Raw genomic sequence first — 19846 nt, 5'->3', positions numbered from 1 at the left:
AATTTTTTTTGGATTGCAAAAAATCACTTGGAATTATCGATTTTCCTCTATTTTTAAAAAAGGAAATGCCAAGAGTTAGAAATAATTTTTAAAAAAACAAATTCTATTCAAAAAATAAATTGAAAATTTCGACAATTTTTTTGAAAACTAAAAATTTTGATAATTTCCTGGAAAATCAAAAAAATTTTGAGAGCAATACTAAAATATCGATTTTTTTTAAAGCGAGGCCTCGCTTTGAAAATACAACAAAAAAATAACTCGAAAAATCGATATTTTTGTATTTCTTTCAAACATTTGATTTTCCAGGAAATTATCAAAATTTTCAGTTTTCAAAAAAATTTTCGAAAATTTCAATTTATTTTTTGATTCAAATTTGTATGTTTTTTTTATTGTTTCTAACTCTTGGCATTTCTTTTTTTAAAAAATCTAGGATCTTCAACGTTATATTTGAAAATTCCAAGTGATGTTTTTTTGCAATCCAAAAAAAAATTCTTCGATTTTTCAAATAGGCGTTGAAAACCTCGCTTTAAAAAAAGAAACTTCTCAAAATATTATTGAGTTAAAAAAAATAACTGAAAAAATTGATTTTTCTGGAAATTTTCAAATTTTTACCCAGAAAATTTATCGAATTTCTTTGCGAAAATACACTCGAAAATTGCTCAGCTTTCCCGCCAAAAAATTTGCACCCTCCAATAATCTTTCCATTATATATGTACAATATATAGTCTTTATATCTCTATATAGTAGTAGTGTATCCATCCCTGTTCCATTTCTCTTTTTTCGAAAATCTCATTCAATTCTTGCTCTTTTTCATTGTCATTTAATGAGCATTTTTGTGTGTGTTTTTTGTGTGTGTGTGTGCCTAGTTTTATCATCCGTTCAATTCAATTCTCCTGCAAAACCGGTATTAAAAAAAAGAATACCCACTCAAACCTTGTGTTTTATATTTATTCTCGAATGTCTTTTTTTTTGCTCTTCGAATTTTTCAATTCTAAATAAACAAAATTCTTTAAATTTTAAATTTATAATTTTTTAAAAACTTGAACAGACACTTTCGAGGAATAAAAAAAATACACAATTTTTTTTTGAAGTGAAAATTTGTTTTTTTGAATTCGCTGTAAACTCTTAAGGCTAAACAACACGCGGAAGATCGGAGTGTCGTTGTTTTTTGCTTGAAAACGTTTTCTTGTTAAAAACTTAAATTTATGGAATTCAGCTATTTTCAACTTGAAATTTTACAAGGCAACTGTGGGCGAGCAGCGTGAGAGCGGATTCCAAACTCAGGACATTGACCCCGCCAAGCCAGTATTTTGGTCACGATGCACCATGTTTAAAATGTTCTTCCTGTGGGCTAAAGGAACTACTAATCGATTAAAATTTTCATAAAAATTGCCATTTTTAAGAATATAGTGGTTTCGAACATTTTCAGAAGAATTTTTTTTGCCCAAAAAAAAGACGAGGACTCTAAATTGATCTCCAAACTCTAAAAATTGCTATTTTTCAATCTCCAGTAATTTCAAACGATGGCTGAAAAATCGGGCAAAAATAAAAAATTGTCTAAATTTATTGAAAACGGGTAATTCATATATGCTGAATTCAGAAAATCTAGGTTTAACCCGTCAAAAACTATTAAAAAGTGGCAAAAATGGGCAATTTTTGGTAAAAAATCACAGTTTTTAAACTCCTCTAAAATGGTTAATTTTGGAGTTAAAGGACTCAAAAATAACTCAAAAACATTTAAAAAATTGCCCTTTTTAAGAATATAGTAGTTTCAAACATTTTCAGAAAATTTATTTTTTTGCCAAAAAAGGACATTCATTAGATGGCTGAAAAAAACAAATTGGGCAAAAATAAAAAAGGTGTTTTCCCTCAGCTCCCAAGCAAGGCTAATATCAAAAATTAAGATTATGCCTAGCTGTGACTTTTTCTAATTAGCATTGACTCAGCTAATTGGCAGCGCATTTTGAAATTAAATTAAGAATATATATTCTTTGCTATTGAAAAAATGTTTTACTTTGCGCGTAGAGAATGGCGAATTGGAGGCGCACTTTGTTATTTTGGTCACCATGCACCAGGGGTGGCAATTCCCGTTCGGCAAATTGATTTGTCGACAAATTCGGCAAATCGCAAATCGCCGGTTTGCCAATTTGCTGGAAAATTTTAATTCCGGCAATTTGCCGGTTTGCCGATTTGACGGATATCAGATTTGCCGAAAATGTTTAGAGGGTTTTTTTATCAGACGGAAACACTTAAAACTCTCCATTTTTGAATTTTTTCCCGTTTACTTTAGATATTTTCATAGAATTTGCTTACTTTTCAAAATAGATGTAGGAACATTCATAGGATTAGTTTAATTTTGCCATTTAAAATTGAAATTCTGAAATTTCCAAAAAAATAAGTGCGAAACCACAATTTGCTAAAAATTTTCGGCAAATCGGCAAATTGCCGATTTGCCGATTTGACGGAAAAAATCGTTTGCCGCCCACCCCTGCAATGCACCATGTTTAAAATGTTCCTTCTTTCTTCTAACGGGGGCATTAATTAAAATTCGATATAATTTTTATGTAACAAGGAATGTTCAAGGAAGGTAACAAGGAAGGAATGTTCCAGAGACATTGCAAAACACATAACTGCGCGGAAACAGCAATATGAACGTCCAAAGTTGTGGAAACACCAAATAAATGATTTTGTAAAATAGAGAGAGAAAAAAAATTTCCAAAAAAATGTTTTTTTTTTAAGTTAAAAAATTTTACTCTATAGATAATCGACCCAATTTCTCTTTGATTTTTGATTAATAATTCATAAAATCGAAATCAAGAAACAAAACTATGGCTTAATTCGAATTTTTCAATATGGTAGTTAAAAACGAAAAAATTGTGATAATCACAACTCTAAGAAATTTCAGTTATAAAAATCCGTTGTACCCCTTGAAAATTGGATGTACCCTTGGAACATAGTGCCGATGTACCCTATGAAAATCCCATGAATGTACCCTCTGAACAAACCGGTGGATGTACCCTGAGAATGATTGTACCCTTTGCTCGAATGTACCCCAAGAACAAAAAAATGGCTCGATGTACCCTATTTCGATGTACCCTCGGATCATGGGCCCAAAATTACACACGAAAATAGCCCAAATTTCTACAACCCTTGTAAATCGGATAATATTGCTAATTATTGGTGTACTAATTAACCCATGCCCTAACAAATTAAAATGTTTTAATTTTTCTGAATTAAAAAAAATTAGACTTTTTTTTACAACGGACTCTTCTAAAATGATTATTTTGTAGCTAGAGGACTCTAAATTGATCTCCAAACTCTAAAAATTGCTCTTTTTCAATTTCCAGTAATTTCAAACGATGGCTGAAAAATTGGGCAAAAATAAAAACTGCCGAAATTTGTTGAAAACGGTTAATTCATATATGCTGAATTCAGAAAATCTAAGTTTAATCCATCAAAAACTATAAAAAAGTGGCAAAAATTGGGCAATTTTTGGTAAAAATTACAATCTTGAAACTCCTCTAAAATGGTTAATTTTGTAGCTAGAGGACTCTAAATTTATCTCCGAACCCTAAAAAAAATGTCCTTTATTAGAATTTAATAGTTTCGTTCAATTTCAGAATAATCTTTTTTTGCCCAAAAAAAGGACAGTCATTAGATGGCTGAAAAAACGATTTGGGCAAAAATAAAACATCGGCTAAATTTGTTGAAAACGGGTAATTCATATATGCTGAATTCAGAAAATCTAGGTTTAACCCATCAAAAACTATTAAAAAGTGGCAAAAACGGGCCATATTTATTGCACACTTTGTTATTTTGGTCACGTTGCACCATGTTCAAAATTTTCTGGAGTATTTTCAAAAATTTGGATTTTTAATAATTATGGCACTTATGGCACTTTTCAATAGTATTTGAAAAGTTAAACATAGATTTTCTGATCCTCCCCCTTCTTCGTAGGCACGAAAATGCCTATCTACCTGCCTACAAGGCCTTTTTCGTCGACTTTATTTTTATGAGTCTTAGACGATCTCAATTTCACTTCCGCATTTTCTTTCGCATTTCCTGTAAATGTTCATACTTTTCTTTGCAATAAAATGTAATTGGTGAGAGCATTCTTTATTAAATCTGATTCTTGGGGGCTCTTTTAGAACAAATTGTGTTCGAATAATGGGTACTGTATATATAAAAACTCTGTTTTAATGTGGTGGTGGGATGAGAAAAAAAAATATAAAAGCTCAAAATTGGTGCTCAAAATAGTAGGCGACGGAGTTGTCGAATGGTGGTGCTGGCGCTGGAGTTGAGCTACGTGGCAAACGATGAGCTGGTGGTCTTTCCTGGAAAATTTTTATTTTATTAGGGGAAAAGGATGAAGTTTTCTTAATATCCCAAAAAGAATGATTTAAAGAATATTTCGGATTGCTTCATTAGACTCAAAATTGTCTGAAAACTACCGAATTTCATAATGAAACTTTTTGAAAACTTCTCAAAAAAAAGTTATGACGGCTCAAAAAATGGCCTAAAATTAGTTAAAATTTGAAATTTGACCGACTTGTCAAGCGGCTGGAAACTATTTTTTTTTTTTGAAGTCACCGTCAAATTTTGAGTATACAATTTAATTATCTTGCGTTTTCAACTCGAATCTCGCCGTTTTTGGTTTAAAAATATAAAAATCTCGCCGTCCATCGACTTTAAAATACCTAAATCTAGTTGAAAATGCAAGATAATTATATTTTATACTCAAAATTTGACGGTAATTTCAAAAAAAAAGTTAGTTTCCAACCGCTTGACAAGTCGGTCAAATTTCAAATTTTAACTAATTTTAGGCCATTTTTTGAGCCGTCATAACTTTTTTTTGAGAAGTTTTCAAGAAGTTTCATTATAAAATTCAGTGTTTTCAGACAATTTCGAATCTAATTAAGTAATTTAGTAAATTCGACTACACCACTTTTAATAAAACTTTGTTAATTTTTCCAAATATTTTTGAAAAAAAAACCAAAAGGCGAAATTTTTAGTTTTTAGAAAATTTTTTTTATAAGTTTCAATTTTTTTTCTAAAATTCGTACTGAAAATTAGATTTTAGTTGAAATTTTTAATAATTGTTTTTATTTCGAAAAATTCCATAAAATTTCTTAAAAAATTACCAAAATGTTGAGTATATTTGGAGTAGAATTTGAAAGAAAAAAAACTATTTTAAAAATACAAAATTTGAGCAAAAAATGCGAATAATTTTCTCAATTTTAAATTTTAAAACTAATTATAAAAATTAGAGTTGACAAAAAAAAACTGATATTCAAATGTTTCTCCGACAAATTATTAGTTTTTGTTGAAAATTTTTATTTCAAAAACTGTAAATTCCAGATTTTTTTTTCTGGCAAAAAATCACTTAGGCTTTACATATTAAAATTGATTAAAAATTTTTGCAAGTCGGTCAAATTTCAAATTTTAACTAATTTTAGGACATTTTTCGAGCCGTCAGAAGTTTTTTTTTGAGAAGTTGGAGTTTTCAAGAAGTTTCATTATAAAATTCGGTGTTTTCAGACAATTTTGAGTCTAATAAAATTTTAAAAAAATAATAAAAAAATTCGACTACACCACCTTTAAAGGTTTTCGAAATTTCAGAATTTAAATTTTCGGAATAAAAAGTTTAGTTTTTGTATTTTCAAAAAAATTGAAAAAGCGGCCCCGATCTTCAACGCACCATCTCCCTGTCCAGCTCATCATTCCATCGCAAAACGTGCTCGGCGAGCTTCTCAATCTTAGCGGTCTTGCCTCTCAGCTGATGCACGAACGCATCATAAACCTTCTTCTGATTGTACGTATCACCAAGCTCACGGAATTTATCCATCGACAAATCGTGGCTCCCATTCCATCCGGCCCATCGCTCCATAGTCGCGTTAAGCTGCTCACGAAAATCGCGTTGCACTTTGTGCAAATTGTCCTGCAAGCCGACTATCCGCCGCTGATTCTCCTGGCGTTGCATTTCGACGCGAAGAGGCTGCAGACTGATCGACACGTGGTTCTTTTTGATGTGATCTCTGAGGAGACACGTCGAACACAACGCGTACTGATTCAGAATTACTCCTTGCTCGATGAGTTCAGTGGGATGAGCATCCTTGATGATTGGGGAGCATGTAGTGCAAATATTGGTGCTGAAAATTGGGGAAATTAATTAAAATCTGAATTTTCACAGTTTCACGGCTCGCGCGCGGCACCTCACGAACTCCAGAATTTGCGGGAATTCGTTTCGCGCGGGGACAGCAGTTTTTTTGCTATTTTTGGCTTCTATGAAAATTTTTTTTGATTTTTTGATTTATAATATTCTTGAGAAGCATTATCCGAATTGAAAATGTATAAAATTATGAAATTTGACCGAAAACTGGAGGTTTTACAGAAAGGAGTTCTACACTTTTCTTTAAAAATGCATCAATACCGCCAGTTTTTTGATTTCAGAGTCGTAAAGTATGTCATTTTGTAGAGAAAAGTCTGTTTCACAAAAATCCATGTTTGAAATTCTGATTATTCAATTTATAATATAAAAATATTCAAAAAATCAACAATTTTACATTAAAATCTTTTTTCTTTTTTTCGATTTTCCAGGTTTTAATAAAAACAATTTCAAAATTTCAAACATGGATTTTTGTGAAACAGACTTTTCTCTACAAAATGACATACGACTCTGAAATCGAAAAACTGACGGTACTGATACATTTTTAAAGAAAAGTGTAGAACTCCTTACTGTAAAACCTTCAGTTTTCGCTCAAATTTCATAATTTTACACATTTTCAATTCGGAGGATGCTTCTCAAGAATATTATAGATCAAAAAATCAAAAAAGCTTGAGCTTCACAGAAGACGAAGAGCTGCGTGGGCAGCTTTTACCAACATCAAAAGCACCACGGACCAGATCACCTGCCCACGCCTCCGTGCAAATCTCTTCGACTCTACGGTTCTCCCAGCCCTGACCTACGGCTCTGAAGCTTGGACTTTCACAAAAGAGCTAGTGGAAAGAGTCAGAGTAACCCATGCAGCCCTCGAACGAAAGTTAGTTGGACTCACCTTGACAGAACAACGCGAACGAAACATTCATCGCGAAGAAGTTCGAGAAAAGTCAAAACTCAGAGATCCACTAATACACATAAAAAAGAGGAAACTTGGATGGGCTGGACACGTGGCGAGACGAACGGATGGCCGATGGACAACTCTGATGAACGATTGGTGCCCCCGAGACGAGAAACGACCCGTTGGACGCCCACCGATGAGATGGAATGACTCTTTAAGAAAAGAAGTCACTACGCGAGACGCCTTCGGGCAAGTCAAACAACTATGGTCCACCCAAGCAAAGGACCGAAAAGCTTGGAAAGCTGTGATCCGCGCCGCAGGCGAAGAACGGATCGACTAAGTATCCTAAGTAAGTAAGTAAAGTATGTCATTTTGTAGAGAAAAGTCTGTTTCACAAAAATCCATGTTTGAAATTCTGATTATTCAATTTATAATATAAAAATATTCAAAAAATCAACAATTTTACATTAAAATCTTTTTTTTTTTTTTGATTTTTCAGGTTTTAATAAAAACAATTTTCAATTTTCAAACATGGATTTTTGTGAAACAGACTTTTCTCTACAAAATGGCATACTTTACGACTCTGAAATCAAAAAACTGGCGGTATTGATGCATTTTTAAAGAAAAGTATAGAACTCCTTACTGTAAAACCTTCAGTTTTCGCTCAAATTTCATAATTTTTCACATTTTCAATTCGAAGGATGCTTCTCAAGAATATTATAGATCAAAAAATCAAAAATAATTTCCGTAGAAGCCAAAAATAACAAAAAACTGCTGTCCCGCGCTAAACAAATTCCCGCAAATTCTGGAGTTCGTGAGGTGCCGCGTGAGCCGTGAGGCCGTGAGTTTCCAACGCACTCTTTCTCGTGATAAACGCCATTACAGCCGACACACGCGAGGAATGAAATATTATGATCGGCTTCTCCACGCATCGAATCCATCAATTCGATTAGCTGGTAGTTGGATCGAATGTAGTTGCGTGGAGTCTGGGTGACTGCCTGAAATTCAGCAAAATTCATTAAAAATTTTATTTTAATCTTCAAGGTGGAGTAGCGCCAGTGGAGAAATTGCTTTAAAACACGTCTATGGGGTCATAATGACCGAATATCATGATTAAAAAATTCAAATAAATTTTCCTGATTTTATATGATTTTTTGAAAATTGAAAAAATCTCAGTTTTTGCATAATTCCTATTTGAATTTCCGCCAATTGGATTTGTTCGTTGGGGCACTTGCACGTTTTAAAATTTAATTATTTTATTTATTCTTATTTTCCACCGATTTTTAATGTTTTCGGTGTATTTTTGCTCGAATTTTAGAGAAAAAGTCAAAATAAATGCAAATTTTCGATTAAAAAGCACACTGACAGGCGTAAATCAGTGAAATTAATTAATTCAGGTTCGAAATCGTTTAAAAGCGTTACTTTCTCATTTTTACGCCTGTAATCGTGTTTTTTAATCGAAAATCTGCATTTATTTTGGCTTTTTCTCTAAAATTCAAGCAAAAATACACCGAAAACATTAAAAATCGGTGAAAAATAAGAATAAATAAAAAAAAAAATTTTTAAACGTGCAAGTGCGCCCCACCGAAAAAATCCAATTGGCGGAAATTCAAATAGGAATTAGGCAAAAACTGAGATTTTTTCAATTTTCAAAAGATCATATAAAATCTAGAAAATTTTTTTGAATTTTTTAAATCAAGATATTCGGTCATTGTGACCCCATAGGCGTGTTTTAAAGCAATTTCCGCACTGAGCGGAGTCCACCTTTAATTAATTGATAACACATACCCTGCAAACTGGACATCTAATGTGCACAAACGAGCGGTCGATCGGCGGCCGATTGTGGTTGATTCGGCTCTGCTCGTCGAGCAAACCGATGCATCTCTCGCAGACCGTGTGGGCACATTGCAGGATTTTCGGAAGATGTTGTCCTTCGTCTGGAATATTGATTTTTTCAAAGATGTTTATGAAAAAATTGGAGGAAAATTGTGTTTTCGGTTAAGAAACCTGTATTCTAAGGGAAAAATCCATAAAAACGCTGAAAAATTCACTAATTTTCAAGATTTTCAATTAAAATTCGAGAAAACCAACTGAAAATTCGCTTTGTAAATTTACGCTAAACAACGCGCACGGGTGTAAGATCGGAGTGTCGTTGGTATTTAAAAAATTTAAAAAATTTCGCAATTTAATTTTCTTGATTTTTCGCTCAAATATCAAGCTTTTTAAGTATTTAAAAATGTGAAAATCGATAAAACACCTAAAAATTTGCAAGAAAATAGCCAAACACTGACGAAAAAAGCCGTTAAGCCAACAAAAACTCACTAACCAAATGGCTCAAGACATATCCGGCACGACGGGGTGCTGATATAAGTCTTCACGTCGGTGCTGCTTTTGAAACTGTACATTTTTGTCCACAGAGAACAGGAATAGGAGACGGAATGAGCGGAAATCGAACGGAAAACTCAAAGAAACAGAGTCTCTGCACCCAAAATTGGAAATTTGGCGCCGAAAAGTAGATAGTAGATCAACATCTGAGATGGTAGATCAAAAATTTGCGAGCCTAGATAAATTCGATTTTGACAGAAAAATAGGGAATTTTGTTATTTTTACAGTTAAAATTGAGATTAGGCCTAGGCTTGGCGTCAGTGGCGAGCGTTAGCTCGCCATTTAGGGTTAGGATTACAGCGTTTTTTTCATTTTTCAAAGGGTTCCCGTTGGCCGATCAAAGCGAAATTTAACACAGAGACGTATAAGCCACTAAGAAGCTTCCGTGTAAAATTTCAAATTGATTCCATCAAAACTCGCCGAGTTATGGAGCTTAAGGTGTTTACAAAATGACCCTCAACTATTTTTTTAAATTTGAAAGTTTGGCGTTTTGTCAGTTTTCTCCCTAAGCTCACGAAAATTTAATGACAGCAGGAAGGACGCAGGATAAGGTTTCTTGAGAATTTTGAGCCAATTTCGATTTACAGGAGCCGAGATATTAAGCTTGTAAATCTGAAAAAAGTTCGAGTCCGGGTGCGGGCGTCTAAATTTTTTTATGCCCTGTTTTTCGTTCACTCTGAAAACGCGCGTGTAACTTGACGGTGGGTGGATGGATTTTGATGCGGTTTTTTGCTCTCTCTTCAAGAAGCTTGCCCCACCTCTGTATGCTTTATTTCAGAAAGATTGGAGCTCTTTGAGCCGAGATATGAAGAGTATTTTCGAGTATCCTCCAAAAATCTTTGGTTCCAAGGTGAAATTGTTGTATAAAAAGATCGTAGGTACATTTTAAAGTAAAAATTATTCCGAAAAAGTGATTTTTTCATTTTGAAAATCGAGGCAGAAAAAAAATTTTTGATTTTTTTTCCAAAAACTTTTTTTTTCCCTTCTCGTAGGATGGCGGTCGTTTGAGATATTTTGATTTTGAGGAAAACAAATGAAATTACAAATATTTCTAAAGCGATAGAGCAAACAAATTTCGAAAATTGAGTGAAAACTCACTGAGATAACCGACCTTGAAGCAAGTTACTGCCGTTTTTGCGTTGTTCATTTTTCAACTTTGAGCGTTTATTATTCACTCAATCTGAGATCAATTTCAATTTTGTTTTTTTATATAGATTCAAAATTTGACGCTAAATCCGAAAAACTAAGTTTCAAAAAAATTTTAGTGAAAATTTTTTTCAGCACCGCCAAAAAATCGAGTTTTTCAGCACTGATTTTTTCGAATTTTTGCGATTTTTCACTCATTTTTTGATGAATCTTTGTTTTCTTTTTTGTGTTCAATGAACAATATTTATGAAAAATGAAATCTACTAACAATTTGTGAAAAATTTATTTTTGAAAAAATTTTGTGCCAGTTTGAAATTTTTTCAAAAAATTAATTTTTTGCCTCTTGCCCAGAAAAAGTGGTTTGGTCTGGTGTTTCAACAATAATATTTTTGAAATTCTCACACCTTTTTTCATATCCCCTCAAATTTTTGTAACCCAATTCTCTCTTTGAAGGGAGATACAGGCGGGAGATACAGTTCGTTGAAGGGCTGCCAACACATCGCCACCCCACCCACAGAGAGACACACATTTACGACCCAATATATTCAAATATTACCTCCTGCTCTCAGTTTTCAAGATTTTATGATGATTTTTACTTCATCAGAAAGAACACATTATCTTTCCTATTTGCAGGGATAGAGGAAGACAAAAAAAAACAATATGGATTTAAAATCAGGGCTTCGCCCCGATTTTAATAAAATATATGAAACCCTCTTAAAAAGTTACAAGAAGGTTTTTCCTTGCGCTTGGAGCGCAAAAGAAAAGAAAAAGAGCTATTTAGACTTGGGATGCCCAACTGGAATAAAATATAGGAAATCCTTATGACACACTTAAGCCTAAGGGCCCGGAAAAAAAACTAGGATGCCCAACTGGAATAAAATATTGGAAATCCTTATGACACACCGGCGGTATGGCGCGGCTTAAGCCTAAATAGCCACTTTTATCAAAATACATTTGAGCTCGCTTTGCGTTTTACAATAACTTCTCAGACTCAAAAGTAATCTGTGTATATTTTTCAGTAATCTAAATGAAAACTATAGATTACTGAGAAACTTGGAAATTTTGTAATATTTGAAGGGATGCGAGCAATCTCTACATATTTGCGATCAACCTTTGGAGATTTTTTTTCTTAGTGAAGTTATAGAATGCCAATATTCAAATTCCTATCTCATGGGAGGAAAAGTTCAAATTCTGTACCTGCGTATATTTTTTTATAACTCCGTTCTTCCCACAAGAAAGGCCTTCTTCCCATGAGACAGGAATTCAAATATCGGCAGTATTCATAGGTACAGAATTCGAACCTTTCTTTACATGAGATAGGAATTTTATATCAACCAAATTAAATCTCCAGTAAAGTGGGACCTTTGATGAATATAATCACTCTGATGATATCTAATTCCGATGATTAATCCATTTTTCTTTCTCTCACACTTATGAACTAAAAATGATTACTAAATTAAGGCGTGATATTCTAAGGTGTGATAACATATGATATTTATTTTTAAATTTAAATAAAGTTTTTTTTTTATTTTTGCTAAAGAACGAATAGTTTACAACCGCCTCGCTCAAATGTATTTTGATAAAAAGTGGCTATTTAGGCTTAAGCCGCGCCATACCGCCGGTGTGTCATAAGGATTTCCAATATTTTATTCCAGTTGGGCATCCTAGTATGTTTTTCGGGCCCTTAGGCTGGTTGGATTGGGATTTCCAATGTTTTATTCCAGTTGGGCACCCTAAGTCTAAATAGCTCTTTTTCTTTTCTTTTGCGCTCCAAGCGCAAGGAAAAACCTTCTTGTAACTTTTTAAGAGTTAGGCTTAGGCTTAAGGTTAATCTCAAACTTCGGCTTAAGCATAGGCTCAAGTTTAGGCTTAGGCTTATGTTAAGTGATAGGCTTAGGATTAGGCTTAATCTTAGGCTAGGTGCTAGGCTTAGTCTTAGGCTTAGGCTCAAGTTTAGGCTTAGGCTTGGCTTAGGCTAAGGCTTAGGTTAAGTGCTTAGGCTTAGGCTTAATTTAGGTGCTAGTCTTAGTCTTAGGCTTAGCGCTTAGGCTAAGGCTTACGCTTAGGCTTATGCTAAGGCTTAGGCTTAGGCTCAGGCTCAGGCTTAAGCTAAGGCTAAGGCGTAGGCTTAGCCTTAGGCCTAGTGTTAGGCATAGACTTAGGCTTAATTTAAGTGCTAGGCTTAGGCTTATAATCAGGCTTAAGCTTAGGTTAAGTGCTTAGGCTTAGGCTTAGGCTTAATCTCAATTTTTGATTTAGGCTTAGGCTTAGGTTAAGCGCTTAGGCTCAGGATTAGGCTTCGGCTTATGTTAAAAGCTAGGCTTAGGCTTAGGCTTAATCTCAAATTTTGACTTAAGCTCAGGCTTAAGCTTAGACTTAGGCTTAGGCCTAGGCTTAAGCTTAGGCTTAGGCTCAGGCTCAGGCCTTTGCTTAGGCTTAGGCTTAAACTTAGGCCTAAGCTTGCCAGGGAAAAAAGTCAATCGACAAAACCACGACAGTTTCACAGCCCACGCCCACAAAATGGCAAAAAAAAAACTCAAATTTTAATTTTTCAGGCTCCAAAATGTTGAATTTCGAAAAAATCCGAAAAATTTTTAACAAGCAAAAAATAAGAAGAAAACTTTGGAATGGAAACAAAATATGGAGGAATTGCAACCTGAGAGAGAGCACATCAATTTTTCTTTTCGTTGGCTGAATTTGCTTAAAGGGACATGGGGGAGGGGATATGTGGGGGGGGGGGGGGGGGGAACTGAAATTCGTTGAAAAGAATGCCTACCTATGCCTAGGCAGGCGTGGTGTCAGAGTGTCTCGTTTTGGCTTGAATTACGTTATCTACAAAAAATGCGGGAGAAGAGACGCAGAACTGATTTCGCATGGTTAAGAACGTGCTGACGTCACATTATTTTCGGTAAAAAATCCCGCATTTTTTGTAGATCAAACCGTAATGGGACAGCCTGCCTGGCACCACGTGGGCAGGCAGGTAGGTATTTTTCTTGTGTGAAGAGACTTGGTGAGGAAATTGGAAAAAAAAAACTAAGAAAGCCGTGACCCGGTGGGGGAATGGTTAGGTATATTGTGTGCCTACCTGCCTGCCGATTTCTTGTAGGTAGGTAGGCAGGTAGGCACAGGAACAAAGTGGGAACCAATTGTACAGAGAGTGATAATTGAATAATAATAATAATATAGGAAAAGTGTATAGATATATCTATCTACAAAATGTGTATAAAAAGTTGCTAGGCATTCTGCTTTGCGGCGTCGGTAGGCGTGTAGACAGGCGGCTCGGCGTGAATTGAGCTCATTGCCTGATCGTAGCTCGGCGGTGGTCCCATGTCTTGTTGAAGAGGTGCTCCGGTTGGCTCAACGCCGCCTGAAATTAATTTTTAGAAATTTAAATTTTTTTTAATTCGGGGAAAAACGGTTGGAATCATTCTTAAAAAAAAAGAAAACATTTTGGCGGGAAATTCAAATTTCTGAAAAAAAAATTTTTTGGAAAAAAAATTGGCGGGAAATTCAAATTTTCTGAAAAAAAATTGGCGGTTAATTCAAATTTTCTGAGAAAAAAATTTTGGCGGGAAATTCAAATTTTCTGAAAAAAAATTTTGGCGGTTAATTCAAATTTTCTGAAAAAAAAATTTGACGGGAAATTCAAATTTTCTGAGAAAATTTTTTGGCGGGAAATTCAAATTTTCTGAGAAAAAAATTTTGGCGGTTAATTCAAATTTTCTGAAAAAAAATTGGCGGGAATTCAAATTTTTCAAAAAAAAAATTATTCAAAAAAAAAAAAAGAAAGTTTTTCATGGAAATTCTAGAATTTATTGATCTTTTTTCAGAAAAACTCGAAAATATTACCTTTTTTCCGAATTTTTCCAGTTAAGGAAAATTTCACTTTTTTTTTTCTTCTGATTAAAATCGACAAAAATTCATAACAGATAATTTTTAAATAAACAAAAAAAATCATTTTTCCATTTTTTCCGATAGGCGCGCCTTGTAGGCACATAGGCAGGCATGCAGTCAGGCCGCCCAAAAAACTCACCAATCATCGCCGGATTGAACGTAGGAATCGTGTCAAGCCGTACAACATACTGCTGAGTGATATTTCCACTCGGAAAAGCGGCCGTCCTTCTGTGAGCCCCACGCTCACTGGAGATGAGCTCATCCGAGGAAGATGATCTATGAGTCGAGGAGGAGGGGCCACCACGTGGATTAACACGTGTGCCACGTTGTGCCTGAGCAGGCCATGCTCGGCGTCCGGTATCTCGCATTCCTGCCGAGTGACCTGATGTTCCGTCTCCGGTGCTCATACAACGATTTGTCGGGTGCCTGAAATATATGAAATTTTTGAATTTTCCGCCATTTTGTGGGCGTGGTCTGTCGCGACAGGCATTTTTCCTTACAATTAGAGAAAACTCTCAAATTGGCCGAAAAATCGATAATTTCTCATTTTTTAAAAACATTTTTTTGCGGGAAAATGTCTGGTATATTTGTTGAAAAAATGTTTAAAATCGAGTATCGGGAAGAAACTAAGAAAACCCAAAAATTTACAAAAAAAAATTGAAATTTAAATATTTTTCGACATCCATGAAAAGGGCGGAGCCTAAAAGCAAAAAAAAATTGCAACAAGCCACGCCCACTAAATGGCTACAAAATTCAAATTTCTAATTTTGCAACAACAAAAAAAACACCGACAAGTCGTTGTAATACGAAAAATACAAATTTTATAGAAAATGAATCATCACAAAAAAAAAGAAATCCATTAGGTAGGCGGAGCCCAACATGCCACGCCCACAAAATGGCGGAAAATTCAAATTTTCCATATTTCAGGCACCCAACGAATTGTTGTAAAACGAAAAAGTATATAAATTTTACCAAAAAAGTTTCATTATGACAACAAAAAAAAAGAGAGCCATTTTATGGGCGTGGTTTGTTGGGCTCCGCCCTTTTAATGGTTTTAATCGGATTTTTGGTCAAACTGAAACTTTTTGGTAAAAAATGTATTACTTTTCCATTTTACAACAATTCGTTGGTGCCTGAAAAATGGAAAATTCGAATTTTCCGCCATTTTGTGGGCGTGGTCTGTAGAGCTCCGCCCTCTTAATGGCTTTAACACGTGGTGCCAGAGTGTCTCATTTCGGTTTGATCTACGAAGATCTACAAAAAATGCGGCAGATTTCTTAACTAATTTCGCATGGTTTAGAACGTGCTGACGTCACATGTTTTGGACAAAAAATTCCCGCATTTTTTGTAGATCAAACCGTAATGGGACAGCCCCTGACACCACGTGCATTAATCGGTTTTTTTTTTTATCAAAATGAAACTTTTAGGTAAAAAATGTATATTTTTTTTCGTTTTACAACAATTCGTTGGGTGCCTGAAATATAGAAAATTTGAATTTTCCGCCATTTTGTGGGCGTGGCGTGTTGTTTAGGCTCCGCCCTTTTCATGGATGTCGAAAAATAATTGAATAATTTTTTTTTCGAATTTTTTCCAAAACACAAATTTCAGTTGATTTGAAACATTTTTTCAAATTTTCCAGAAAATTTTACTGCAAAAAATGTTTAAAAAAAAAGAGAATTTATCGATTTTTCGGGAAATTTTTTTAAATTTTTTCTACGGAAAAATGTCTGAAAAATTGAAAATTTTTAAATTTCTGAAAATTGTTAAAATAGATGTAGCCGAATTGTTTTGTTTGCTTTATTCGACTCAATATTGTCTGAAAACACCGAATTTCATAATGAAACTTCTTGAAAACTTCTCAAAAAAAAAGTTATGACGGCTCAAAAAATGGCCTAAAATTGGTTAAAATTTGAAATTTGACCGACTTGTCAAGCGGCTGGAAACTATTTTTTTTGAAAATCACCGTCAAATTTTGAGTATAAAATGTAATTATCTTACGTTTTCAACTAAATTTAGGTATTTTAAAGTCGATGGACGGCGAGATTTGATTCAAAAAATTCAAAAATCTCGCCGTCCATCAACTTTAAAATACCTAAATCGTGTTGAAAACGCAAGATAATTGGCATTTATACCCAAAATTAGACGGTGATTTCAAAAAAAAAATAGTTTCCAGCCGCTTGACAAGTCAGTCAAATTTCAAATTTTAACTAATTTCAGGCTATTTTTTGAGCCGTCATAACTTTTTTTTTGAAAAGTTTTCAAGAATTTTCATTATAAAATTCAGTGTTTTCAGACAATTTTGAGTCTAATTAAGCAATAAAAAACATTCGACTAAACCACCTTTAAAAATTTTGAGAAATTAAAAATTATTCAATTTTTCAGACATTTTTCCGTAGAAAAAAAAAATTAAAAATTGCTCGAAAAATTGCATCGATAATTTCTCATTTTTTAAGACATTTTTTTGCGGAAAAATGTCGGAAAATTTGAAAAGTTTCAAATCAAGTGAAAAGTTTTTTTTTGGAAAAAAAAGCAATCAAAAAATTCGACTAAACCACCCAAGGGGTTCTGGCCTTCCTCATCGAATTTTTCGCGCTCTATTGACAATCGCCTTGGGAAAGTCGTGTACTCCACACGGACAAATACATTTAGTTTTACAACTAAAATCAAGCCGCGACGCGCCGTAAATCTACCCCAGATATGGCCGAGCCAAAATGGCCTAGTTCGGCAAAAACTCTTCAATTTCAATTTATGAGGGTAGCCAGAAATCCGTGACCACCACCTTTACAATAAAAATAAAAATTAATCACCTCCGCCGACGTCCGCGATCTCTGTTAAACCAGTTTGCCGAGCAAAGGCATACAACACAAATCAATAATAGAATACATCCGGCCACAATTGACCATAACGACGAGACAATCAACTTCTCGCAAAACGTGGATCCAAAGAATTTCGTCTCCGAGCAATCACATTGCCATGTGGAATTCGCCGGAAAAACCCGGAGCACACCCTGATTGGCACATTTGATCTTCTCGCAATGCTCTCCGGTGATAAATTCCGGATTCGGACATTTACACACCATATGTACTGTCGGGACCAACGATTTTTCCGGTTTTCCGCCGTTTATGCACACTTTCGTCTCGCACTCTTTTCCGTAATAGTATTTCGGACAAATACACGTGTTCTCTTCGGTTTTGTGTCCTCCGTTACGACATTTCACACCGAATCCCAAGTAGGACGCCGTGTCGTGCACTGTTTTTAGTAGAATGTCGTGGAGACCTGGAAACTTCTTTTTTTTGGTGGTGAATTTTTGAGATACAGAAAAATATATTAAGAAACCCACTGCACCTTTTTCCTCACGAGGGACGAGGAAAGGTGGTTTCTAGGCCATGGCCGAGGCGCCGACAAGTTTCAGCGGCCATTTATCTTGCTTTGTTTTCCGCCTGTTTTCTTTCGTTTTTCATCGATTTTTTTCGTTTTTTCTTAATAAAACTGATAAATAAATATTTTTTGCAGATGCTAAAACAATTTCCAAGTAAAAAAATTATGTATTCAGTGGGCAAGCAGCGGTGAAAGTGGTCAATGCAATATGATGGATTACGGGAATACCAAACCTAAACTTTTTTCCAAACATGATAAATATACCGCTTAGATGTTGAAACTACCTGATTTTCATAACGAGACCGCTGAAAAAGTTTTGAGGTTTTCAAAATTCGACATTTTGTGCGAAAACCTCGACTTTTTCACTAAAAAATTTGAATTTTGAAAACCTCAAAACTTTTTCAGCGGTCTCGTTATGAAAATCAGGTAGTTTCAACATCTAAGCGGTATATTTATCATGTTTGGAAAAAAGTTTAGGTTTTGTATTCCCGTAATCCATCATATTGCATTGACCACTTTCACCGCTGCTTGCCCACTGAATACACTTTTTTTTACTTGGAAATTGTTTTAGCATCTGCAAAAAATATTTATTTATCAGTTTTAATAAGAAAAAACGGGAAAAAGCTGTGAAAAACAAAAGAAAACAAAGCAAGATAAATGGCCGCTGAAACTTGTCGGCCCCTCGGCCATGGCCTAGAAACCACTTTTCCTTGTCCCTCGTGAGGAAAAAGTTGCAGTGAAACCATGAGATCATGAGAATGCCTACCGTTTTGGCGCGGCGGGAATATCTCGTAGCGAAGGCACTTAAATCTCTCTGTTGCCGCTATTTTCGCGCCAGAAAGTAGGCGAACTGATGGTTTCGTAATATGTTTGGGAACCGAATTATGGGAACAAGTGGTGCCAGGGGCTGTCCCATTACGGTTTGATCTACAAAAAATGCGGGAATTTTTCGCCCAGAAAAATGTGACGTCAGCTCGGACTTAACCATACGAAATCAGTTGAGAACTCTGCGTCTCGACCAGGGGTGTGCGGCAAATCTCAAAACTGCCGAGCACGGCAAATTCGGCAAATTTGCCGTACTTCGAACTAACTCCGAAAAATTTGATATTTTTTGATGTTTTTTGGATCACCAAAACTACTGAATTCTTAACACACATCTGATTTCTGAATAAGTTCCGTGTAGTGTGTCTGTTTTTAAACATTAAAATAACTCAATATTGTGTCATTTTACAAAAGTTTGGGAAAAAATCAATAGTTTTGGTCAAAATTGCATTGTCAAATTTTTGATGTGTGCGGCAAATTTCAAAATTGAAAAAAATGCTCGGCAAACGGCAAATTCGGCATCTTTTTTGTAGATCTACGTAGATCAAACCGAAATAAAAGATACTCTGACACCACGTGTTGGAATTTTTTTCCCATTTTCCGCTTTGCAAACTTTTTTTTTTGAGAAAATAATACGATGACACGAAAAAAATGCTTCGAAAATCGAGTACCCGTAAATCGACACAAACACTTCAGTAGTCATTTAAATAATTACTGTAGCAGTTTCGCTACGAGATATTTTGTGCGTCAAATATGTTGTGCAATACGCATTCCCAGGAATTTATTTTTATTTTTTTATACTTACTTTTTTGCCAAAAAAATTTTTTTTTTTAGAAAATACTATACACATAATTTTATTTAAATATTTTCTTAAAATCCAAAAAAATTACCAGGTTTCGCCACACTTGCGTCAACTTTCTGCTGCTGCTGCTGCTGTTGGGTTTTCAGTGGTTGTTGGGCAAGAAGCAGTGGCAAAAATAGAAAAAGTGCCGTTAAACATGAAGAGATCTTCATGTTTTAACGAAGGGGGAGACACCCTCTATTCTAATGTACCCAGATTCTGAAAAAATGGAAAAATTTTAATTTTAAAAGAGAAAAAATTCCAATTTTTGACAAAAATCTGTCCTATTTAAGTATTTAATTTAAAGGCACATGCCTTGGTC

At 34.6% G+C, this 19846-nt stretch overlaps 2 protein-coding genes and 2 non-coding genes across 7 annotated transcripts; 1 reads left to right on the top strand and 3 right to left on the bottom strand.

Annotated features, from left to right (window-relative positions):
- Positions 1 to 4102: 4102 nt before the first annotated feature.
- grif-1 (RING-type domain-containing protein) lies at positions 4103 to 9485 on the bottom strand (the record flags this gene model as incomplete). 3 transcript variants are annotated; one of them, NM_170813.7, is made up of 5 exons in its annotated part: positions 4103 to 4334; positions 5699 to 6149; positions 7917 to 8056; positions 8847 to 8995; positions 9385 to 9485. In NM_170813.7, the coding sequence occupies 5 exons, from the start codon at positions 9461 to 9463 to the stop codon at positions 4236 to 4238; spliced, it is 918 nt and encodes a 305-aa protein (NP_740796.1). The 3 variants fall into 3 exon arrangements, with proteins under 3 accessions (NP_740796.1, NP_001368468.1, NP_001368469.1); NM_001381322.1 differs by lacking the exons at positions 8847 to 8995; positions 9385 to 9485 and having other exon boundaries at positions 4236 to 4334; positions 7917 to 7999; NM_001381324.1 differs by lacking the exons at positions 7917 to 8056; positions 8847 to 8995; positions 9385 to 9485 and having other exon boundaries at positions 4236 to 4334; positions 5699 to 5980.
- Positions 9486 to 12523: 3038 nt separating this feature from the next.
- On the bottom strand, positions 12524 to 12695 carry Y51F10.12. The gene has a single exon (NR_049960.1). It is a non-coding gene; the product is annotated as an Unclassified non-coding RNA Y51F10.12 (non-coding RNA).
- Y51F10.13 lies at positions 12524 to 12736 on the top strand. Its single transcript, NR_049959.1, has one exon. It is a non-coding gene; the product is annotated as an Unclassified non-coding RNA Y51F10.13 (non-coding RNA).
- Positions 12737 to 13632: 896 nt separating this feature from the next.
- Y51F10.3 (EGF-like domain-containing protein) lies at positions 13633 to 19743 on the bottom strand (the record flags this gene model as incomplete). Of its 2 annotated transcripts, NM_170812.8 has the most annotated exons (4): positions 13633 to 13956; positions 14623 to 14909; positions 17291 to 17759; positions 19574 to 19743. In NM_170812.8, 4 exons carry the CDS (start codon positions 19695 to 19697, stop codon positions 13823 to 13825), a joined length of 1014 nt encoding a protein of 337 aa, NP_740795.2. The 2 variants fall into 2 exon arrangements, with proteins under 2 accessions (NP_740795.2, NP_001293394.1); NM_001306465.3 differs by lacking the exon at positions 19574 to 19743 and having other exon boundaries at positions 13823 to 13956; positions 17291 to 17562.
- Positions 19744 to 19846: the final 103 nt, after the last annotated feature.

The sequence above is a fragment of the Caenorhabditis elegans genome, chromosome I, assembly GCF_000002985.6.
Source record: "Caenorhabditis elegans chromosome I".
NCBI lineage: Eukaryota > Metazoa > Nematoda > Chromadorea > Rhabditida > Rhabditidae > Caenorhabditis > Caenorhabditis elegans.
The sequence above is the reverse complement of the archived record's forward strand: the minus strand, read 5'-3'. Positions and strand labels throughout refer to the sequence as shown.